At 45.5% G+C, this 25438-nt stretch overlaps 1 protein-coding gene across 1 annotated transcript in view; it reads right to left on the minus strand.

The window, feature by feature from the left end:
* The window catches only part of LOC8025528 (hemocytin), a 100192-nt gene that overhangs the window by 52670 nt on the left and 22084 nt on the right, over positions 1 to 25438 (minus strand). Inside the window, exons 11-17 of the mRNA XM_042287086.1 lie at positions 23886 to 23930; positions 20120 to 20274; positions 18733 to 18879; positions 17778 to 17919; positions 16309 to 16524; positions 13976 to 14020; positions 2388 to 2681 (exon numbers count right to left, since the gene is read on the minus strand). Coding sequence (XP_042143020.1) covers positions 2388 to 2681; positions 13976 to 14020; positions 16309 to 16524; positions 17778 to 17919; positions 18733 to 18879; positions 20120 to 20274; positions 23886 to 23930 — 1044 coding nt within the window. The remainder of the gene's footprint in view (positions 1 to 2387; positions 2682 to 13975; positions 14021 to 16308; positions 16525 to 17777; positions 17920 to 18732; positions 18880 to 20119; positions 20275 to 23885; positions 23931 to 25438) is intronic.

Genomic DNA, 25438 nt, shown 5'->3' on the forward strand with positions numbered 1-25438 from the left:
TCAAAGAGACGATGACCCGAAACTAGAGAAGCAAAGCTGGCACGTCTCGGAGATTCTGACGGTACAGTTCCCGGCGGAGTCGACGCGGCCGTATTGTTTGAACCGAGTGCACCGGCATCGGGCAAGAACAATGGGAAAGACAGTCGGTGGATCGAAGAGGATCAGCAAACTTTCGTAGACTGCTACAGGCCGTGGCGAGTTCACTGCCTTCTGTGGTAGTTTCGCTAATAGATAAGTACGTGGACGAGCATCCCAACTTACGCCAGATCATTTGGTTCGGAAATTCCCTGGCGCTTCTTGAAAGATTGGGTTTCACGAAATACCACCACTCTGTGTGGATAAAGCATCGAGAGGACTCGAAAGTTTTCTTTCTTACTTAGTACGTGTAGATGGAAGGTTTATATTCTGGCAAGCGTGCATTTTGAAATATTAGAGATTAAATATATTAAGGTCCGAGTGTGCGGTACCTGAAAAGCGTTCTTACATATATAGTGGAGAGTTTTTTTTCTCTCTCGCTTTTTTTTTTTTCTTTTTTGCGAATAGCTTTTTATGTTTGAGAAACGTTTGCCAGCTCTTTCAAACAAGGAAAGGCAAGTGTCTGTTTAATACTAGACAAGAAATACTAGAAATAATAGAATTCTAGAATACTAGAATAATACTAGAAAAATGCGTAGGTTAGCACGCGACAAAGAAAAAGTAAATTGATATATGTATGCTGTACAACATTTCGTTTCGAGAACCTAGGCATTTCTCCGTGACTTGTGTTGCACGTAAAACGAAACAAATTCAATCAGACAAAAAAACAATGGCAAATGACCACACAGAGCGTGCAGAGATCGGCAGCGCTAGCTGCCGCGTTGTGGAAAGGCAGGTTGAAGGATATTTGCCTGCTGCAAATGGGCTGTTCAGTGATTGCAATGGGTTCTTGGGTTTCAATGGAATTGATGCAGGAGACTCTGTTTGGCGGAAGGATTGTGCGAGATGTTGCATCTGCTAAAAAAAACACCGAAATCCTTTTCTTTTTTTTTTTTGCTGAAACATTTTTTTTAGGACGGCGGCGCCTGTCATTGGGCGTGTGGTGGAAAAAGCGAAAGTAGGTGCGCGAACGGTTCTGTACACGCGCGGAGAGTTCCTCGAGACCGGAATCTGGGAGGCGGCGGTGGGGAGGCGAGGAGCGTGTCCGCACAAACCGACCACGTGGGCATTTTGCAACGGCGGCTGCCGGAAAAAAGCCGCCTCGGTGGCTCCGAGGCGAGAGCGCCGGCCTACGGATCCCCAGGTGGCGGGTTCGAATCCCGACCGAGGTGCCCGCAATCTGACGGAGGCTTATTGCGGAGAAGGCGCCGTGTAACCGAGCTTTCGGTTGCACGTCAAAAGATCCCCAGGCGGTCGAAATTAATCCTCAGTCCTCCGCTGGGGCGTGCCAGATGCCCGTCGTAGGTTTGGCACGTAAAACCCCCAAATTTGACTTTTTTGGCGGCCGGAAAGGGGGCACTTGGCGAGAATGTCGGTCAGAAATCCAGTGTCCGTGATTGGCCGGCGCCGGGCTTGATTTCGGCGCCTGCCAATCAAGGCCGCCTGATTCCTCGCCGACTGTTTCGCCAATTGTGTCCGAATCAGACTTGTACATAACGAGTTTCAAGTAACGGGTTGCTTGTAATCAATTAACATTTTATTGTAACTTTTTTAACGCTTCAATAACTTTTTTCTGCGGTAGCGTTCGCTGTAATTCGATTAGTATTTTTCTGTAATTATTTATATGTTTTCGAAAGGGCCAAAATGATTCAGTTGAGTTTTTTACGTAAAAATTCTTGTCTGCCTGTGCTTCACTCGTCTAATTTGCACCAACATTGGACATTCTTTTTACCCCTAAACAACTACGAAAACATACCAAGATAGCAGAATTATTAGAATATCCACGCGCTCATCGACGTTTTGACGGTCGAGCTGTCCAGAGTGCCTCGTTTCCTGTGTACCAGATGATACGGTCCGAATTTGCCGCGGGACTCTCTTCTGCACTGACCTCATCTAGCCGCGACAAAGACACACCTCCCCCCCCCCCCCTCCTTTCCTTTCCCACACACACATTCCATCTCGAAAGAGTTCACCAGCGCTTGCTTGTATAGAACGCTCTAAAAACGGAAAGTTTTCTTACCTACGATTACCTACGATTTGCAACAAAACAAAACCACTCTGAACATATATATGCATTTTTAGTTTCGCAACAGTTAAAAAAGTAACGTGAAACGTTATCAATTACTTGCTGATAAATGTTCAATTAATTTTGTGATGCAGTAATTCATTATTGTAATCAGTCACAATTTTTATTAAACACTAGTGCCAGAGTATTGCATTTCAGAAGGCAACCAAAAAGGATTTGCACTCACGGCATGTCCAGCACTTGACTCGTACTTTGTAGTTGAGGCAGGGCCTGGAGTCCTGCTCGTGGTTAAGGCAGCGGAGACCGTGCTCCAGATCGCACGTAACCCTCTGGCCAGTGGATCTGTAGTCGGCGTCGGTGGCGTACTCTCGGCACTCAATTCCCATGGGCTCCCGGCACATGTCGGACTCGTCGATGATGCGCCTAATGTCCTCGACGTCTCCTTCGGACTCCAGTCCAGGGTCCGTGGTGCTGACCCAGGGTCCGTACGCCACGCAAGGCTCCGGAGGCAGGGTGACGACTGCATCCCGTACAGGCAACAGAGACGTCAGCAGTTAAGGCGAGCTGGTCACAACTTCACAATATGTTTACATCAGTCTCATGAACGCTCACTCTAAACCCCATGATTCTTTATTCACTCAAATAGTACAGGAAGTGTTTACAAAGTATGTCCTCACATGTAGCTAACGTCACACACGTCCATTCCCGACCTTTACGACCTGTCTAATGAGCTAGCGAATGCTGACACCCTGCGAGCATCGCTTCCCCGAAAAGGAAGTTAAATCTGCGCAGCCTTTCGTCATGAGAAGGGTCAGCAGATTAGAACATAATCTCTGCACGAGTCCGACTCCCGATAGTCCTTGTGTAAATCGTAGACAAGACGACAAGGTCACCAGCAAGATGAGGAACTGGTTGTCGATATGTTTACTTGGGTCGCTAAACCTGTTGAACACAGAGATTATTTCAGTTATAACGTATGGGGAAGGGGCAAAATAACGCCGCAAGAGAGGGAAATTACTTTATTTCGGGTTAAATAAAAACCCTGGAGGTGCTTATCTGCTGAGCAAAGATTTCTTTTCTTAGGACCAATTCAGACAGGGCAACTTTCCCAGCAATTTTATTGTTGCTGGAGAGTCGTTCCCTAGCTTTCCCTAGATCCTAAATGTAGTTGCTGGGAGAAATTTCCCTGTCTGAGGAGGGCCTTACAAACCCGCAAGCCATTTATCTTCGGGGCGTGTTTTAGTTGCAGTGGGGAAAAATTCCTATCTCTAGGCGCCGAACAACGCTCGCACGAGTGAGCGGGTGGAGACGACTGTTGTTCATACGTGTGACGTCACGTCAAAAATTATCAGCTGCGACCAACATGTTTGATGGTCTCTAAGAAGCACGGCGGGGGCTTGGGCTAATTGTGTTCTAAAATCAACACCACCGAAGATGACTGTCTGATATCGTTTTTCATTTCGGCCGATAAAGCGGAATTCATTAAAATATTGTCCCTGCCGCTCTTTTTTTTCTTTTTTTTTTTCCTCTCTGTCTTTTAGATATGATCCAAGTTTCGCCTGACGTGGCTAGGTCAGAACCAGCCGAGTAGCGTTGTCTGCCTTTGTGCGGATTTCGCCTCCGGGTAGTTGTCCCCAACGATCGTAGATCTCGGTCAGTTGAAAAGCTTCGGAAAACGGCTGTCGCCTTTTTGCAGCGCGTCCGCTCGGTCGTGCCTGCTTCACTATCAGCCCGGCCTATGGACAGACGCGGCGAAACCGGACGAATGTCGGATGCACATTAACTGATGTGGAAAGATATTTCATTGCGGTTTTTATAGTAAACATGAGTTTTGCGCCACACTTGACGCAAAACAAAAAGCGACGTTGAAAAGATGTCCTTCACCGTTGCCCGTAGAGGCGTTGACTCTGTCGGCGCTAGCAATGCTATCCGCCCTTATCTGCTCGCGTCCCGGCACAAAGAGGAACCGTCTGGAAACGCCACTTTTCCGTGGAGCTTGTCAACTGATAGATCTAAAAACTTTGGTTGTCCCCGCATCGACGGGATCAAACCAATAGGGAGTATTCAATGGCGGCCATAGCTGTGTGCGCGAATGCTGAGCGCGTGCTGATGGCGAGCTTCCACAGTTCTTTTGCAACATACATTCCGCACCATCAAGAGTGCCGTTCTTAGCAGCCTATTGATGTGAGCTCGTTCTGAGCATGCGCTTTAGACAGCACCCACAAATATGGCGTCCAGTGAATACTCCCTATAGACCTATCGCTATATTACCCAAGCATCAAGGAGAACGCCGGGATTGGTGTTCCACGCGCCGCACGTGCTGGCCTCGGCCGTAGTAACTTTTCTAGAGCAAATACCGAAAACAAGTGGCATCTTGCACGCACGTTCCTCAACGCTTTAGTTTGGTTATTTACTTCGAATCCTTTATACAGGGAAGGCGTGCGCGTGCTGAGGCGTGGAACACCAATCCCTGCATTCTCCTTGATGCTTGATAATATAGCAAATGGTCTATTTACTGTGTTTTTCTTCATAAAGGCTATTGTCAATGTTGGCTACCAATATCGTCGGTGTGGTCGGTTTTCCAATATTAACCTAATTGGAACGAATTCTGGTGTCATCAATGGGAGTACGAGTATATCGGGTTGTCAATACGGACGGTGATGCTCTAAGAACTCGATGACTCCAAGCTTCCATCGTACACAATCAAACGTGCCACCGTCGATTCGAACACGCATTATCGAACTTGTCATTCACAACTGATCATCCTGACCCTAACGTCAAGGGTCAGAGCTATAAAAGGACGTCACTGAACGCCCCTGCACACTACGAACGCGGGCACGAGCCTCTTGCTTGGAAGTCTATTATGGCCGCTCCTGTAGACCACGGTGCTGTAGACCGATCTCACCAGCCAGTTTGACTACGCCACCGATGCCGGAGTGCATCGAGGAAACTTTAGTCTTTTTGCACGCGCGACAACCCCGCTGGAGCTCTTGGCGTGCGGAGCACGACACAGCACGAGCCGTCTTGTGTACTGCCCTCTGCCTCCTGTGAACTAAAGTTATGGCGGCGTCACGCGTGCGTCGAATGCTTAGTGACGTCGGTCTATCCTAGAAACTCTGGAACCATTCTTTCGAAAATTGTACGCCGCGCTGCTCCTCGTCGCCGCTCAGTTGCGACGCCTCTAAGCAGGGGCGTCGAAACATGGTACAGAGAAAAGGCCGATTCACCCCCCTCCCTCCTTCAGTGGCATCGAAAAAGAGACAATGAGCGTAAAGGGGTAAGGAGGAAAGGCGATCGCCTCATCTCCTGACCATAGCTTCTTATATAGTTCCCAGATGTTTTAAAAAGCTATAATAAAAAATTCAATGGAAGTGAAGTCTCCCCCCCCCCCCCCCCCTTTTTCTACCTCTGTCTCTTTTTGAAACGTTTTCTATGGCACTTCTGACCCTTATTTCTTTGTGTGTGTGTGTTGGTCGTACCCTTTTTTATTTCCCTTGCCCCTTCTTTCGTCCCGCCATTCCTCGTCACCCCCTCATTTCTCAAACACTACCGACGTCACCAGCCAGACCGGCTCTCGCTGAGCCCGGTGGCGTTGTTGACAATGGCGGAAGATGAGCTCTAAAGCCGCGCTCAGCGCGCACGGTTCCACAATATCAAAGAGTTTAATCTTCGATTTGATTCTGAATAACCACTTCCTAAAGTTGTGAAACGGCACTTTGTCGCCACCGATAACTTCCACAAACGACGATCTCGTGACGAGAAAGTTCATAGTATTCACAGCCCGCCAAGGGACAATCAAAACAGGCTTGACACTAACTCGGCGTGTCTCAGAATCAAAGAGGTCGTGTGGGCGTCGTATTTAAATCAGGCAATTAACGAAAAAATAAAACACAAAGTGTATTTACACTAATAAATCTATCTAATCTACATCATTACACAGAAGTGTCTCGATCGGCTTTTCTGTCGTTCGCCTCGTGCCGCTCGTGACTCCCATCTTCTTCTTTCTTCTCGTTTTCTCGTGAACTTCAAGTTCTTTCCAATCTGCAACATCCTCCCTCCCCCCCTTTTTGTTTCCCATGAGAATGGCCTTGGCTCATTCACTTGCCAGTTCCAGGGGGTAAAGGAGCTGCACGGGGCGCTGAAGCGTTACCCCGCTTGGTTGGCTTACGAGACAGGAACGCACGTGGTTGTCTCTGCCCAGCTGAACTGTTTCGATCCTCTCCGTTTTCCACGTGAGCCGTGGGGTCTTGTGTTCGTGAACAAGGACGAGGTTTCCGTTCTGTAGGTCGTTTGTTCGCGTCTCGGGCGATAGGTGCGCGGAGCGGAGCTGAAGGAGGTATTCCTTCCGCCATCTCCGCCAGAATTGGTTCAGCAGTTGCTACCTGTGTAGCCAACGTCTCGTGATGTCCCCTCTCGCAGAACCTGGTATAGCTTCTACGTTGACTAATGGGAAAGCCGTCAGACGCCTGCCAAACAAGAAGTGTGCAGGTGTCAAAGCATCCTGCTCGTGTGGAGCGTCGTGAACAGGGGCCAAAGGTCGAGAATTCACGACGGCTTCCGCCTCGTGTAACATGGTTGTCAGTTCTTCGAAACTAAACTTATTCTGGACTGGTGAAGGCGAGCGGGTTGAACATGAATCCATAAAATTGAAAGAATAAAACACAGAGGACAAGCACAGGACAACCACTTTCTTTGTGAAAGAAAGTGGTTGTCCTCTGTGTTTTATTCTTTCAATTTTATGTAAACTTATTCCTTCCTAGCAGATTCCGTAGACTATGCTTTACTGCCTGGACCATCCTTTCCCAGAGCCTGCCCAACCAGGCTGCTCTCTCGGCGATAAACTTCCACTTTATCCGATGGAGTGAGCAGTGGTCCTAGAAGCGTCGGTTTGGGAGCACGTCCCATACGCTGCAGAAGTCCTTTGCTGCCCTCTTAAAGGTAAGGGTAAACGACGCTGGGTAAGCCACGTCGAGCAGTAAAGCGCTGGAAGGCCATTATGAACGCTTCTGTCAATAGGTTGGAGAAAAGCTCTAGGCGTATGACTCTCGTCACCGCACATGTGAAACGCCCAACATACGACACTTCATCTGATGCTGCAGTTTCTACCATCAGTGGGCCCGCAAAGTCGATCCCGACCGCCTCAAAAGAATTCGTTTGGGTAATCCGATCCTGCGGCAAAGGTGCGGTCGGAGCGTTAGCCGGCTTGAGTCCGGCCAATCGACAACCATTACATTTGTTGATGACCTTCTTGGCCAGCTGTCTTGCTCGCGGTATCCAGAACCACTCTCGGACTTGGGTTAAGGTGTCCTGAAGTCCGCCGTGCAGTGTTCAACGATGGCAGTCTCTTACCAAAAACTCAGTGAAGCGGTGATCGAGAGGTAGCAAAAGCGGGTACTTGACCTCGATTGTTTCGTTTGACTGTTGCAGTCGTCCCCCACCCGCCACAATCGATTGGGGTCAATGAAGGGGGAGAGCGAGACTATGCTGGATCGCCTTTCCAGATTCTTATCTGCCATTAGATTGTTCAACTCTTGAGTAAAAGCTTCCTGTTGCTTTCGTGAAATCCACCAAGCCTCGGCTCGTTCAAGTTCTTCGGACGCTAGCGGGCCCTCACGTCGGTTTCGCCGCGTTCGACAGTTTTTTACAAACCGCATAATCCATGCAGTAATCCTGAGGATCCATTCCAGCGCCCCGTACCGTTCAAGTTCCAATAGAGGTGCAATCCCCTCCGTTGCAGTCTGCAATACGTGATGTTCCAGCTTTCCCTCCTCTGCAATAACTGCTACTGGAACGTCATCGCACATGGCGAGGTTCGGCCATACGTCTTCGGTTTTACCAAGCCCCTTTGGACCCTTCTACCGCAGTTGCATACCTTTTAGAGTTTCCGCAGATATTCCCCGTGTCATCAAATCTGCCGGATTTTCTTGTCCGGGGCAATGCTTCCATGTAGAAAGTGACCATCCAGATTGGAGCTTTGCCACTCGATTAGCCACAAATGGCTTCCACTGAGTTGCTGACCCGCGGATCCAGTGAAGTGTGATAGCGCTATCTGTCTAGTAGAATGTCTCTACAATGTTCACGATATCTCCAAGATACTAGCCCATTCAACTTCGAATCATTGCAGCCATTAGTTCTAATCAAGGGAGTGTTATTCGCTTTATGGGCGCCACACGTGATTTCGAAAATATCAAGTTCACCTCTACCTTCCCATCTTCTCCTTCAGCTCTGAGGTAGGCACAAGTGCCATAAGCCACCGGACTTGTATCGCAGAAGACGTGTAGTTGCAGAGAGCATATGACTTCTCTTTGCGTCTCGATGATGCAGTGAGGAATCACCACCTCTTCTAATTTTGGAAGTTCTGCGTACCAGCGCCGCCATTGCACCAGAAGGCCGTCCTTTAAATCGTCGTCCCAACCAATTCCTCGTTCCCAGATCCGCTGAAACAAAATCTTGATTTGTATGACGAACGGAGCAAGGAGTCCCAATGAGTCGAAAACAATAGCTGATGCACGGAGCACATGGCTCTTCGCCGTCCGGCTGCACGCGACGAAGTTCAGGATCCTCTCCACTGGAATGGCCAGCGTGTCAGCGTCACGTCGCCAAAGTAGTCCAAGTACAGCTTTTGGCTCAGAGAGTGCGGACATTGATGCAGCTTTATCAAACGATCTTTCCAGTTCTGTCGCGTTTGTAGACCACTTTCGGAGTCTCATTCATGCATCTTCTAAAATCTGGTTGGCTCAGTTGTTCTTGTATTTGCGCTGCTTCTTCGATAGTGGGGGCTCCGATCCGGAGATCGTCGACGTAGAATCCCCGTTGAAGCAGTTACGCAGTCGATCTCAATTCTCCATTGACGTTGCTCAGGTGATGAGTAAGAGTGGCGGTTAGTAAAAAGGGGATGGCAGATGTCCCAAAGGGCACTCTCGTCATCCTCCACTCTTCAACGGTTGGCTCTGAGCTTGCTGACGACGAATCTCTTTGAAGTATCAATCTCCAGATCTAACGCTGACCTGCAGAAACACCTTTTCTATGTCCGCTGTTAGAGCGATTGGGTGTAGACGGAAGCACACCAAGATTCCGACCAGATCAGCGTTCATATTTGGCCCCTTTTTCAGGTGTTCGTCGAGTGAGGCAACTCTTGGGAGATGAGAAGAAGCGTCGAAGACGACTCTCAGCCTGGTAGTCTTGGATTCATTCCAAATTACGGGCTGATTGGGGCATATAATAAATCCGTGGGTTTGTCGACACGCCGCAAAATGGGCTCGCTGAAACCTTTTCTGCGTGTTCTGAGGGGATGTAGCTGCATATGACGTTGTCGTAATCTTTTGTGAAGGACTCGTCGCGTGACAATCTGTTCTTCAAACTGTCAAGACCTTTCAATGCCCCAGCGTGTGGTTATCCTTCAGTTCTCCCGCGGCGACCGTGAACGGTAGACCCACTTCGTATCGCCTGTTCACCTTCCGTATTGTTCAGTTGAACTCGTTTAGCAGTTCGTTCTGTTCTTCCATCTTGTTGGAGGGCTGGTCAGAAATGACGATTCTTTCCAGCTCCCAAAAACGTTTCAGGATATCTTTGATGTCCTCGTTCGTGAAACATTCCGTTCTTAGCACGCATACCGTGCTGCTGGCGCTGCCTTTGAGAGAGCTGTGGTTTGACACTGGGCCTTGAAAGGTCCAGCCAAAAAATTGTGCTTATGGCTACCAGCTTCTGTTTTTCCTTGCAATGCAGCACTTTGTCACCGTTCACTCGCCACAGCTGGTCTGAACCGACCAGAAGGGAAATGCCGTCTTCAGCAATGGCCAGAGGGGAGAGAAGCATGTCTGCAATACGACAGCCGTTTTTCATCAGACGGCGACCAAATTTGTAGTCGACGGGTAGCTGCACAACGTCCTTACAGATGAAGGGTACCTCGACGGCTTCGATGACGCACTCTTCTTGGCCGTATTGGCTGTGGAACCGTACTTCTACTAGTCGCCGATGTTGCAGCCGTGACGTGAGTGACCGAACGTATTTTGCCGGAGGCTAACCTCTCCCAGAACCTTGAGGCCGAGTTTGCGAGAAAGGTCCTTACGAATGAATGTCCGTTGGCTACCTCCATCGATAATGGCTCGCACGTACAGTCTTTGGTTGCCTTCCTCAGCCCAGGTCCGGAACGTTTGAAGAAGCTCTTCGGAATCCAATGGGCCGTCAGCACTGTCGGAGATTGCGTTCTGGACGCTTGTCGAAGGAGCATCTCTATCCGATTTCTTCAGGTTAGGTTTCCAGTTCGGGTCGCACATAGATGTTGCATGTTGACCGGAGCACGACGCGCATGTCACCTTCCGCCGACACTCCCTCGCCCGGTGCCCTCCGATTGTGCATCTGAAGCAGCAGTTTTCTTCCACCAGCCTCCTTTTCTTCTTCACCTCTAACGTGAGGTCGCCAGTACATACTTCTGTTGCGTGCTTTGTGGAACGGCAAAAGAAGCAGGGGCTTGTGATATTTGTGTGTAGCACAGATGCTGCTGTCATTCTGGATCTTTCAAGCCTTTTCTTCTGCGTCTCTTGCCGTTCTTCTACTACTCCGGCTCTCTCTCTACTCTCAACCCCAATCCGAAGGAAGCTTAGAATATCGGCGAGCTCATCTTCGGCGTCGGCGAAAGAGGGTGGCCTTGAAGCTTTCCGTGTGGAAAGTGGTCCGTCGACAGGGTATCCGGTGTCCGGCACCGCTGGTGAAGTCAGTGAAGTCGGACTGTTTGGAGTTTCTCCCGACGACCTGTAGGCAGTGCTGCTTGCCTGCTGCCGGTGATAATTTACGACGACTTCGTTCGGCAAGGCCTTGAGGAGGATATCGGACATCATCGTGCAGTACGTTGCCGATCCCACGCCGAGCCCCTTCAGAAAGCGAATGTTCGTCTGAACGTGATCGTACATTTTTCGGAGGTCTTTTGTGTCCTTCGCGAAGGCACCAGGAGGCAGTGCTCGGAGCTTCGCCAGGTGATTTTGCTCAATCCTTTGTTTTTCACCGAAGTGCAGTGTCAGGATTTCAATGGCATCGTCGTAGCAAGCCTCAGTTGCCTGGAGCCCAGCGATGGCCGCCGCCGCTGGTTCGGTGACATGGTTGCGGAAGTACTGAAACTTGTCCGATCGTGGAATGCTATCGTTTTCGTGGATAGCACGACCGAACTGCTCCCAGAAGCTCTGCCACGCGCTGACCTCACCGTTGAGTTTGAAGTCGTGACTTGGGAAGTTTCACGCCGCTAGTCATGTTAGTGCGAGCTCTTCCCAGGTCTCTAGTGGCAGTGGCAGATGTTGTCGCGGATTTGGTCATCTGGGTGGCCTGTGCCTGTTATTCTTTACGTCTCAGTGAGTCTGCCTTGCAGTCCAATAGTGCCATCATTCGGATGGCCTCGTCGACGTACTCCGTGACGGTAGAGTATTCTGCGACGAGGTCTTGTTCCGATACATGATCTTCTATCTCTACGTTCAACTCTTGGAGTGCCCTGTTATTGGCATTCAGCCCCTCTAGCCAGGCAGTCAGCGATGCCAGGGCCGCTGTCTCCATCCCCGCTGTCGCCTCGTGGATAACTGTCATGTTTTGCGACCGCTTCATTACACGTTTTGCCTTGAGACGTTCCATGTTTGACGATCTCCCACACAGCTCTCGGAAACAGCGTTCTAGGCAGGTGTTCCACAAAGGTGGCAAATCCGCTCACCCCAATCGTTCTCGATCCCGGGTCTCGGCACCACAATGTCTCAGAATCGAAGAAGTCGTGTGGGTGTCGTATTTAAATCGGGCAATTAACGTAAAAACAAAACACAAACTGTATTTACACTAATAAATTAATCGAATGTACATCATTACACAGAAATGTCTCGGTCGGCTTGTCTGTCGTTCGCCTCGTTCCTCTCGTGACTCCCATCTTCTTCTTTCTTCTCGTGAGCTTCAAATTGTTTCCAATCTGCAATACCGCGCAGGGATGTAGGGACACGCGGGCGCGACGTCATCAGTGCAGCCGTTCAATCGGCTGGCCCCAGATTACAGTGAACTATACTTCGTTTCAGCTTCAGTCCAGACGCAGCCAAAGCTACAAGCGCGAGCTCCGGGCTTTCAGCATCCCTGCCAAGCACGCGCGCTCGTGCAGTGCAAGCACTGTTCTGGGCCACATGCTCGCGCTTGTAGCATCGGCTGCGTCTGGACAGAAGCTGAAACGAAGTATAGAACACTGAGTAGTGGAAAAAGCAGCGGCCTCCGCGTGAAACACATCGTGTTCAATTTTCCAGGCGGCGCTAGCGCTTATTTCCCGAGAACTGCCTAGCCTTGCTCGCATACGACAACCACGAGCCGCGAACCTGTGCCAACCGCTTCCTGTTGTTGTTGTTGTTCCCCCCCTTTTTTTTTTCTAGCTGTTACAGAGGACAGCAGGGCACAGAACGAGCTTATCGGGAACTCGACACCACCGCCACGCGCGGTTTTCAACAGCTTTGGCTTCACACGACCGACGGGGCAGCGCCGCTTCATTTTCACTACTTCTGCTTCTAATTCACTGTACCACGGTGTTGCTCTCGCGCGCTCCGATGAAGCTCGTTGCCACTTTGTGTTTCACAATATCGCTGACTCAGCGATATGGTGAAACACGATGTCGTAACGAGCTTCATCGGAGCGCTGGAGCTCAAATTGAATTTGAGCAACAGTCTCAAGTTGAACTAGTTGTTACATGTTAGGTATAAGTGTCAGCTATAGGACATAAACACGAAAACTGAAAGGGACAGCGGTGTGTTTGTGTTTTTCAGTTTTCGTGTTTATGTTCTAGCTGACACCAATACCTGATATTTGAGCGTCGAGAGAGTTTGGATGAGTGACATCTCGTCCCGCGTGCCGCCATCGTCGCGAAGCGAAAGTCCAATCAGCACGTGCTGCGAACTTCGGCCCCAACTATGTGTTGGACGAGTTTCGCGACCCAGAGGACCGTACTACTATTTTCACAATTTAGATAATAGTTCCGGGTCTGTAATCTCTATTGAGGGATCATGCACAATGCCATCTAGTAGGCGCCTCCAGATATTTTTTCCCCCTCTGTTATCGGACAAATTATTTTTGCGGAATCATATTTGAGGCCCTGTAGTAGACGTCTCGACAATTTTTTTTTCTGTTTTATTTGTTCTCTACAACTTCCTTTTACGGGAAAATTATAATCCAAAAACAGCAGTCGCTTTCACGCCACGTGATAGGCATATCTCCAATGTCCAACGTATTCACAGAGATAAACAAAGCAAGGTAGATAAAAATATGACATGAATAACTATTTTTAATGACAAATTCCAACAATTCATGGTTGGTCGCCATCTCGTGACATACTCTAAGACTGGTACACCACTCCACACAATATCAATGAACCAGCGTTGTTAACCATCCTGCCGCGTAGGAGGATAAACCCCAAGGATAACATGAACAACGAATTAAATGTTGAATATTATTTTGTTTCGCTGTCGTAGTATTCGGGTTGCCGATGAAAACATTCGGCCCTACGTACCCTCTGAGCATATCCGAAATTGGCGGTTCATCAGTCTTAAGGTAAAGTAAGAAAAAGGTGCTTATTAGTTTATACTATTTGCGTTATTTCTCCTCGTCGTACAACACCGGCATATTTTTCAACGAGCACAGACAGCGTGGCAGCGTTGTCTGTGTTTGTTTGTATAGTTCCCGTAGTGTGAAGTTTCTAATAGCTTGACCCTGTATCGTCTACAACCACAGCCGGAGGATGTTCACACCCTCTACTGCTATTGTAATCGTCAAAGGTTTCCAGTAGTGGGAGAATTAAAGAAAACATTATCTTACCCGGTTCCGGTGTGGTCTTGGGTTGTTCACTGATGAATCCTTCTTCTGGAATAAAAAAAAAAATCGCGTCCAATTTGCGTGCCTTTAGGCGCGCAAATTCGGCATTTCGCGAGATTATGTGCATGCTCGTGTTTTTTTCAGGCGATCTGGCTTCGTGGTGTTGATGGTGGAGCCAGAAAGTTTTGAATTAAAACCATAGTTTATATTCGCTCATTAACAAGTTAATAACCCGAAATCAATTAAAAACAGAGCGAACGTTATTCTTTTACCTAAACAGGCCAGAAACCAATAGAACATAAGCCTTTCTGTGTGTACGATCGTGCATTTTGCAGGAGCAATTCGGTCCAAGGTTCAAGAAACAGCCCGCATATTATATAATCGGTGGTGCATTAAACGCCCCATATTACATGATAGATGTCTTAGTTGCTCGTTCCCGGTAAGCTTATGACTTAAAGGCTGCTTTTGCTTATCAAACTTCGAAATCGCAAATCAACAAAGAAAAGCAATCAATTGATTTTTGATAAAAGGAGAAGCTACTACCTATTAGAATATTTTAAAATCCAACAACGCTAGCCAGCGCGTGCTGAGAAAGAAACTGCATTTATATTAATGCGCAAGCCAAACAGACATTTATATGAAAGTGCATTTTTATATCATATTCTTTTCTCTCATCCAACAACATTTTGGTACTATGAATTTTTTTCTAGGTTCGGCGTGTCCTTTCATGTTATCTTCCATCCGAAAAGCTCCCAGAAATGATTGAGACGTTTTAAAATGATAGCCTATATTTAAGCAGATGACTAAATTAAGCCGGCTCTATTAGAGAAATATTTCCCTCAATAATCAGAGTATTAAAACGAACATTACGATTGTCATAAAAAGAAGTATTTACTTTTAATAGATGGAAAAATAAACGAATTACTATAATTATGTCTGATTACACACAAAATACTGCCGTCATCTTTTGGAGAAACATATTTTATTTATTTAAAAAATATAACTAGATACTAACTAAGATAGTGAGCGCTACAATTGATGCACCTTTACTTTTAAGCGCGATTTCTTTCAGTGTTCCTCAAAATCGTGTAAGATTTTCATTTCTTTTCTGCCCGCAGAAAGTTTGTGTCTAGTCTCCGATGACACGCCTTCAGCTCCTTTATAATCGCGATAGGAGGGATTTAAAAAATTGTTTTCACCCCTTTTAAATTTTAGAAAGGCATTGTTGGCCGCTTAACAACCATCTGTGCTCTGTTGTTCTCCATTATTCTCCGTAGTTTTATTTAATTCCTTTTATCTTTTCTAAATCACGTCTTGCTTGTTAGTTGTCTGTATTTGTGCTTTGATTGTTTGTAATATGTGCGCACTGATAAGGCCTCGAGCTGTTTGTGGGCGCATTGAGCAGACTAAATAAATAAATATATAGTTTAACATTAATTTCGTTCCTCAATTACGTTTCTTTCTAATAAAACATTATTGCACATTTATTAGCAAATTTGACAAATACATAGTGTGTATCTGTGTTGTACACTGTTGGACACAGCGCGAACAAGTGATCGGCGTTTTTCTTTTTCTTTTTTATCTCTGGTTATCTAACGACCGAAAGGCAATGATAAACACTACCTATGGGGTGAAGTGTACTTACTCATCGGGAGCACTAACATAGGTGGTAAAATCTTATGCTCCTCAATGTACACTTCACGCTGTATGTATAAAAAGTGTCCCTGTCCTGTTCTCGCCAAATGTGCCTAGCATTGAATGCAATACATTTTGTAAACTCTGTATCTTAATTCGGAATGGCCAACATTTCAAAATTGGCGTAGCTACACGCGAATAAATATCCCATTGTAATTTTCAATTTTATATTTCTCATTATGTGAATTTCTGATGACGTAATTCATTTTTATCTCGTTCAAATGCCGTGCTAATTAGTAACATTTACGAGTACCCAAGCTACAAACGCTCGCAAAAGAAAACAGTTTAATTGCGACCAAATGTAGCAGACCGCGTTGCATAAGTTTTAGTTACATTAATGTCAAGTTGTTTAAATGTTTTCCAAATCCTCAATTGAAAGCATGTTAACTAAAAGCAGAAAACATCTGCGTTGCTTTAAAGTAAAAAAAAAAGAGGACAACCGTGTATTTCATAGTCACGCGGAAGTTGCAGAGAGGAGCTGTCAATGGGTTACGAGAGTCATAAACTCCAATAATATGTTCAGCAAATTCATTAGCCGGAACGATTTATCAGCAACTTCGTTATTCGTGATACATTTAACTATACCGAATGAAAACTTGGCTATGGACGTCCCTTGGCATCAACTGACAGCCCCAACTCACCGCATCCGGCGTTCTGTTTCCAGTCGCACACCAGGAGCTTGGGGTTGAAGTGCAGGTCTCCCGGACACCATTTGTGATGCGGCTCGTCGTTGGAGCAGTGGTAGAACATGCGGCAGTTGATCGGGTCCGGGAACAAGCCGTTCGGTTCGGGGCACTTGAAGCCGGGCACCACGATCGGGGCGGCAGTCGTGGGGCCGGGCGTCGTGGTCCCTTCTTCTGCGGTCAAAAAAAGTAATCCAGGTCGTGGTTTCATGCTCGAGAGGCAGTTTCAATAAAGCCAGCGAGGCACCGCGGTTTGTAACAAAAATATTTATGGGGCAAGATTGTATGTCGTTGTGTGTTAGGAAACTCCCGGTAAACAAGCGAGACAGTTGCAGGATAGATAGCTCCCCTGACGCGCTATAGCGGCCTTGGTTGACCGCGGTAGACTCTGCTCTTAAGATTATAGTAACATTTTCTCTTGGTGAGTCGATTAAGCTTAGTTTCAAATTCACCTTTTTGCCCACCAGCGTTTTACTCCAGCATAGACCGGGTCAAAGATTTTAGTGCTAGCTTCGGAAAACTCGCACAGCTATCGGGCGTTGCAGCATGAACGGGCTTTTTTTATGTACCATATTAACTACTATCGTTTGTTTGTTTGTTTTTTTATACCGGGCGACGAAACAGGTTTCGGTGGCCGACAAAGCGATACTCAAAAACAATAAATGTTGGCCTTTAAAAATTCGAGAAGCCAGCTTTTTTTTTTTTTTTTTTTGAAAAGGGGGGGGGGGGGGGGGGGCTTAAGTTTAATTTTTTTTTAATATTTAGTAAAAGAAAATAAATTAAAATATGGAAATAATACCCATTTTAAGATGTAGCAGACTTCTCCAAGCATAGGTCAATTTTTATCTGATACAAGCATTTCGGTGTATAAATAGCAGAAGAAATAAAATGCGACAAAACTATTAAAAACGTTCTCAAAAGCCTAGCTCGTGAATTGCGTGTGCAAGTCCTCATACTTTCTTAGGCTTCCTGACTCCTTGTCCTGGACGGGTTGTTGTACATTTATGCCTAAAATTCTGAGTATGGCATGGGAAAAAAATCATCGGCCTGACTATACTGCTTTATAGTTTAATAATGTATGTGAATAAAACAGAGAACAAACTGGAAACATGCATGCATACGTGCTGTTAAATTTCCCTTTGTCACAAATGTCAAGCCTAACGAGACGGGCCGAAATGTGCGTTGTTACAGCCAACTTGCCTATTCTGGACAAAGCTTATCACCTTGCGATAGTAAAGCAGGCAACTTGAGTACTAGGGCTCTTTCTCGGTTCTTCGATTATTGATTCGTCGCGGCACAAACGCAGAGTCGTGATCCGCGAAAAGAAAAAAAAATGTTTACGCGTGATAACTATTTGTAATTTTGGCCCCTTTCAAAGTATGTTCAGATGCTGTCTAGAGAGCGACAAAGACCGTGGTAGTACTTGCCATGCTCACAGCCCAGCACCTCCAGACGAAGCGCGATCCAGTTCTTCCAGGTGAGCGGAACGATACGAAGGTAGCGTGCGCTCACAGTTTTCGGGAACACGCTAGTGACGGGAGTGGAGCTGTCGAAGTTTCCCGAAAACACCTGCCGGGAGGAACGACAGGCTTGTCAGAGTATCACCATGTTGGCTCTAAATGATTAACCCTTATACCAATTGCACTCCATACCTTAGCTTCAATAACGAATTTAGAGAGAATCACTTTAAAACTACGGCAGTGTACAGACAGCCTCCAATCGTAAAACGACACGTTTCTTAGAGGACGTTGCATTTACAATCTAAATATTACATGACGCGCCTATATACCTTTGGACGTTTTCGGTTCGGGGTTCTACCCATAGCCTTTTTTTTTTTATCAGGCAGGCTTTGTGCAGAGGACTCCAAAAATTTTAGAAAAATGTATATATTCGGTTACATTGCAGTCTCAAGCACAGGGTCAATATGACATTAATTTATCTAAGAAAATTAATTTCTAGTAGTAAGTGTCCATTACATCAACAGTCATGTGCACAAACCTTTACATGCACGCATTATTAAAAATATTACGATTTTTCTTTTCAAGAACGATATTTCTCGTGGTATGGCTATTTTTGTATGGCTTGTTAAAAAGTTGTCTAAAGCTAATAAACGAATTATTAAAAAAAAATAGCGCAGCTTTATTTTTTTTAAGTAGCAGTGAAGCAAATGTCATGGCGCATAACTCTTACTTGCGTAGTTTAAGGCATGACTCTGGCCTGAGTACATTCCAGTCATGAGCACAAAGCTATGGTATCCTTGATACTCTACCTCTCCGTGACAAAAAAAAAGGTCAGTTCTTAACTAAATATTTATTTAAATAATCATGGCAGTGTAACCACGCTTGCAGGAATCTAACGGAACTAATCTCATGAAATCCGTACCATCTCTCCGCCTTCCTTGTCCTTGATGGTATTCCACCTCTTTCCGTTGTTGCTCGTCTGGACAATGAAGGACTTCACCCACTGCGGTATCTCGGGACGGCCTTGGGTCACAACGGCGGTCAGGTTTCGGCTGTCTTCGAAGTCCACCTAAACGAGAACAAAATGGATGAGCAAAACAGAATAAACATCAGCTAGATCACGTTTTAAATCAACGCAGGGCGAAGCCCAAGCTCTAACTAGTTATTATGAGGCAATTTATACCTTCAGGGTATAAAACTAATCAGCGGCGTGCGCGAGGAAAAATAATAAATTGCGATATCCGTAACATGTGAAATTACTTAAGCTGTTTCCAAAGACATGAAAGTTTCACTTTGGTTCGCGTTTGGGCAAGTAAATAAGTGGTTTCCACTCATAAAACTCACTGTTATCTAGGGGGCTTAGGTTATAACTGACCCTAAGAATGTAACTCAAATGTCTCACTTTACACCATCCGGTTTCTCAATATGCGTCGCCTGGAGTCGTTCCAAACTGGCTTCGTTTTTCTCCCGTTTTCCTCTTGACCGGGCAACATCTCTAGCTGGGAAATTCAGTTTTCCGAAGCACGGTGTTTTTGCCCAAAGTAAAGCGACTAAGGATGCGTTTTTTCACCCTAAAGGGCATTTTGTAATGACATGCGTACAGTGCCTATCTGAGCAGCCTCTGGCCATTCCGAGAGTGAAACAAGGTCTTTACCAACACCTTCTAGATAGCAAACACGCATCGCTAAATATTCAATATCCCCTGCCACGACTCAGCGCGAGAAACAGATTGGCCGAGAGTGTTGCCTCAATTTTTGCCTGGAACTCGTCTACAGACTTCGATCAAGAAGAATAAGAGTCAAAGCCGAACGCTGCCCAGAACTGGTGCCCAATTTGTGGCCCGCGATTGCCCGCAGTAGGTGACGACAAAAACGAAAATACAGCGTTACAGCCTTACTATCTAAGAAGTGTAGACTATACACTCTTAAAAATGCCTGCACGAATACTTACCCGCAAAACACTCGAAGAACCGATCTCTCCAATCTGCTAAGTCAGCTCAGCAAATGATGAGGCGGAACATCTGTTTAGACCTCGAAATTAAGTCTGCACTGCGGCATTACTCAATGCCAGCATGTCGTTTCGCATTGCCTAATGCAACATCGCAGACTTCACTTTTAGGTATAAACTGATGTTCCGCCTCATCATTTGTAGAGCTTATTTCGTAGATCGCAGAGATTGGTTCTTTGAGTGTTCTGCGGGTAAGCAGACGCGCAGACATTTTTTTTTTTTTTAAGTGTACACATGTTTCATCGTTACTTTCAGTGTCTTTAGTACCTCGGGATATTGTAGAAACTAGAATTCTTGGGTACCTGAAGGTACTGCTGCTTGTCGGCCACTCCTGCAACCCAGCCGCGCTGCTCGACGCGTCCGTAGTGCGCTGCGTGCTCCTCGTCTCTGTACGAAGAGGCTTCCATCTGGTTATCTCCTATCAGGCCGCTCTGCAGGCCCATCGGTTCTCGGCACACTGGGCGAGGAAAAGGTTTCTTCCCATCAGGAAGGAATGGGTGAAGAGAGCAGTCGAGAAATTGTGCGGACATGACGACGGTGTGCCTAAATGCAGCGCGGCTCGAAAGAATGTAAAACTAGAGCTGTCACGGAACACTTAGGAATCGTGAACTTAAACTCCGCATATTGATGTGAATATTTACATGGCGTAACTCATTTGGCGCCGTGCTCTTCTTCTTATTCCGTTTCAACTACGGTCAGAGGCAATATTTTTGTATAGTACCCTCGCAGTTCTATCTTAGAAGGAGTTGCGCCAGCGTCAGAAGTTAGAAAGTGCTCCGAGATGAGCACATCTTGACTAACGGAGCATAACCTAAAAACCAAGATGCAATATAGCTCTCCAATTGTTGCTGCCATGGTTTGCATGCTACCTTCATTAACAGATTAATAAAGCCTCAATTTTCTTTTCTTCAGTCTTTACATTGATGTACGAAGCTTCATTTGTGACACGGTGAACGTCTGCTTTAGTAGCGATAACTTTTATTCACAATAAAAACTCCGATTGAGTGTTGGCACTTTAACAAATTTGTGATATTGGGGGAGCAATCGCTACTTCGTAGATTAGAATTACAACGATATATTTTACTTCATACACAATTCCATCTGCGTGGCATTATCTACATAATTTGCGAATCTGTATATTTTGTGATAATTTTATGCATAAATGAGGGCGATTGCACAATTCTTTTCTTAAGGGGACAATACACCCAACCTGCTGGATATTATCTAATCTAGAGTATATTTTCGGGGAATTTGCGAGTATCCTATTATTTCGTAAGAAACAAAACTTTCGCACAATTGTTAAAAACAAAATTTCCTCCTTTTTTTTATTTTCACCATTCGACCGTTTTGTGGGGTGTTGCGATGAACGACTGACAAACCTTAGCTCAAGCGCCGAAAGTTTGGAAATCGATTCTTATAAAAACATTTTAAGCGAACAGCAACTACGCCTCCAGATTTATTCTGTCGTTCGTTACAGGTACTTCAATGTTTCGCAACGCGTAGTTCAATGTTATCCTAAAGGCACGAGCGATGTCGCTAAAAAAAAAAAAGCGTTTCTATTTTATTTATTTTAAGAAGTTCTATCACTCGGGCACACTAAGCGATCACGCCTTTCCTTTGTTTTTATTTTATATAAAAAAAAAAAAAAGAAAACTACCCCGTTGCAGGTGTCTATGTTAAGCTCCGTCGACAAAACCAAATTCACCGAGCGCACATTATATTGTTAAACATTGCTCTTAGCAACGCTCGGGTCATCATATAAATTAAGTTTTTTATCTAAAAGAGAGACTGGCCGAGCCTCCTCTTTTCATCTTATTGTCGCAGTAGTTTCCTCGAATTCAGCGCCCCGCTCGCGTTCTACGTTCAAAATATTGAAAACAAATTTTTTGTAAGTATTATCCTTCTAATACTTGCAGTAAACTTTGAATTTAAAAACAAAATCGTTTCATTAATATTCAGCGAGGGAAAGTTTTAAAATTCCAAGTGTAGTGTTCGACCGAGCTCACCGATGCATCTAAGGGAAACTTTACTGGAAGCCCGGATGCACCCCACACGACACCGTCGTGCAAAGAAGAATTGCTTGGGAATATTTTATAGGTCTTCGCGACGAAAGGAAGCCCCACTCGAAGAAGTTTTATGCAAACAAACGAGAACAAAAAAAAAAAACAAAAAAAACGGGATGGGATAAGTGCGCGCTGCCGCCACTTTTGTCCTTATATGCATCTGACTTTAGTCTCTTTTTGTATGCCACCCCATCCCGCTGGATCAGGTTAAAGCTCTTAATCTAAAAACTTAAAGAAAATCGGCTGAGAGCGTAAGTTCAAAGTTTTCACTATCACCTCGAATTACCCTTAAGGTGGTTCGGAAAAACGTCAGGGGTCGCGTTGATTTTTCTAGATCGCGTTATGCAAAATTGATTGAAGCTGTTGATAGCATGCAGACTTCCATGAAAGGCGTAACCGCAAAAAAAGTAGTGTCCCAATAAGTAATAAACAGTTCGAAGGCGCGTTTTCTTTTTTTATGTTCATTTGGTTGGCGACCGACTGCGCGCCGCGTGTCGTGACGCTGCGTCGAGAACGCGTCAGTTATTGTAATATAGGAAGTCCTACGTTGATTTTATGTCACCATAAAGAGACGTTATTATTCTCCTGACATTTGCCTCTTCTTAATTCTTATATGCAAAGTGCCGAATGTTTTTTTCTGAGAATGCATCAATCACTTTCTTACATTCGGTACGTCATTTGAAAGGCGACAGGCGACTGATATGACTGAATATTTTCTTGTCCCCTCCTTTTTATATTTGTTTGAAAAACATACATAAAACAGAAAGCCTTCCAAAAAGGCCCCAGCGTTTCTTCTCAATGACGCGTAACTTTCAAACTATAGCCATCCTAAGAGCGTTCATTTTAAGGCTCCATTAGCATTGATGCTAGAAAATATAGGCATGTTTATCCTCTTATATTTAGTGCTGGACCGCCCCCTTGTTATCTTCTATTTTCTATTCTACGTTGACACATTTAAAAGTCTAATAAACCGAAAGAAAACGGATGCCTGTTCGGCATTCAGTGAACATTGAAGGTTTAATGTAAAGGTTATCTGGGCAAAAGTAGAAAAGTCATTTCATGGTCCCTTTAAAGAGTACTCTGGCGGTTTTCTAACTACGCAAACCAACCACCTTTTCTCAATACCATGAATTTACTGTTCTCAACATGCTATTTAGTGTCTGGAAATTCAAAATGGCTATTGAGAAAACGGCAAATTAATGTTACGCCAAAACCAACGTTCGAATGACCGCTCCATGGTAACCAACCCACAAATTGTGGCAAGGGGTACCGTGCCTTAAAGCAGTTGTTCTAATTCGAGCTCCAGTTGAAACCAAAACGAAACCAAATCTAACAGAGCTGCAGCTCTGTTAGATTCGGTTTCGTTTTGCTTAGCTTCGGACACTGAGTGTCCGAAACTCTATTTGCTTCAGACACGGAGTTTCCGAAGCCAACGGAGCTGTAGCTTTCTCTGTCCTTGCGGATGAAACAGCTGACATTGGGGGAACAGAGCAGCTGTTTTCCCAATATCGAACAACGAACCTTCAAAATGGTGCCGCCACGATACTCCAGGGAAGGGGGGGGGGGGGGGGTAAGTGTGACTCCCCACCCCTGGAAAAAGTTCTGTGGACGCTCATGTTTACGCCCATGTTTACGCCCATGTTTACGCCCAGTGTCAAGCGCCTTCCAACCTGCAAGGTGTTCTCGCACCGCCGTATTTCGGTTGACGGCCCCCATACCCAAAACTAGAGCTACATGTCTGTAGGAATAAAAGCTGTAATATTTTTTTTTACCAAACACTGTGCAGGTTACAAGTCGCACGTTGTCAGTGTCCCAAACTTAAATCGGCTTCAAGGCAGCTGCGGCGTGACGGGAATCTGTGGGAACAGACAATTAAATTTGCACACCTTACTGCTGATTGGTCCAAACGTAACAAAACTGCCAGCGAGCCGATTGGTCGAAACGATACCAAAGATGGGATCTAGAAAGGAAAAAAGAATGCCAAAAGTAGGTACTGATGACTTACCCTCCATGTTGGATGGGGTTCCGATTGGCTTCGGTGTGAAGGTTTCTGGGGAAAAAAAAGAATGTAACATTAACTCATCAAAGAATGGAAAGAAAATGAGAATATAACATTAACTTATCAAAAATAGCTAAAAAAAACACATAATATGCGTAAAAATAAGTACACTTTAAATGTTTACATATTGACCCTTAACGTCCTCCATTTTATCAGCTCAGTCCGTAAACATCGGAAGGAATCTGTTGTCCTCCGAGTCATTAACCGTGTTATTTGAAAATACAAAGATCAATCCAGGAGGTTAAGTGTTCACGTGAACTAACTATCGTAGAAATATGTTAAGATATACCCTTCCCGGCTTATAGGTCGTTTCTTGTTAGTATACAAATATTGGATGAGCCTCCGAAAAAACTTGGAGGACGCTTAAGCTTCGCCTTTAGGGGTGGAACGCGATAGCGTTATCGGGCGCCGTTCGCCAAGCCTTCTCGTAGAAATCCGCGCTCATTCCCAAGCCGTGCAAGCGTATGTGCGTGGCCCAGTCGGTAGTGTCACGTGGGACGTCATGTCGCGTGACGTCACACCTGGTTGTGACGTCATAACCCTATCGACCCCCTAAATTTGGCGGGAACATTTTCCGCTCAATTTGGCAGGAAATTTTCTCGCCATATTTAGCGGGTCGATAGAATCATGACGTCACTGCCACGTGCGACGTCACACGTGAGGTCACATATGGCTGCGCGCGTTGCACTATGGGAATTTAAGGTCTCGCCAACGCCGACGACGGATTTTCTGCCACACGAGCTTCTGAGCGCTATCGCGTTAAAATGTATCCCGGATATTTCTCTTACGGTTTCTCCCACAAGTGTTTTTAATGTCGAGATACGGATGGATCGAATGTGTTTCATTTCTTTTCCCTCCATTATGATATGTATGTGTAGCTTTTCCGGTGTTGATTAATAAATGTGTCATACCCAGTGTTGGCGGTAACGCGTCCATTTTTCCGGTACGTGGTAACGTACTTTTTAACTTTTTTCAAAACAGTAGTGGGTAACGCACTTACGTTATTTATTTCGAGTAACGTGTAACGTAGTTCCTTTTTCTTATTAAGACTTAAAAAATACATTTAAAATGTTTTCGTGTGTCTAGACGCCAAGTCATGAGAATTCTTGAGTTTTTTTTGCCGTTTTCTGTGTGTGTTTTTTGTGAGCTCTTGCCCGACACCAATAAATAGATGACGTAAATATGTCGATCTTCTACAGGAACATCATGTTTCTTGAGCTATGGTTCGTTTGCATGCCTGTAACCTCAAAACAGTAAAACGTTTTAATTCACGATTTAAAAAAAGGAACCCGGAAGTGACATGCGTTACGTTTTAGCGGTAATGGTAACGGTAACGCGTTTCTTTAATTTTGAGGTAACGTAGGACGGTAACGCGTTCCTTTTATTTCTAAGTAAGGAGAAACTTATTCCGTTACTCTTTTTTTTTTTTTTGCGGTTACGCCTAAAACATTAATGATGCGCTTTTTTTTACGTGTTTTCGTGCTTTGTAGAGCTCTGTA

Source organism: Ixodes scapularis, unplaced genomic scaffold, assembly GCF_016920785.2.
Source record: "Ixodes scapularis isolate PalLabHiFi unplaced genomic scaffold, ASM1692078v2 PGA_scaffold8__174_contigs__length_109621045, whole genome shotgun sequence".
Taxonomy (NCBI): Eukaryota; Metazoa; Arthropoda; class Arachnida; order Ixodida; family Ixodidae; genus Ixodes; species Ixodes scapularis.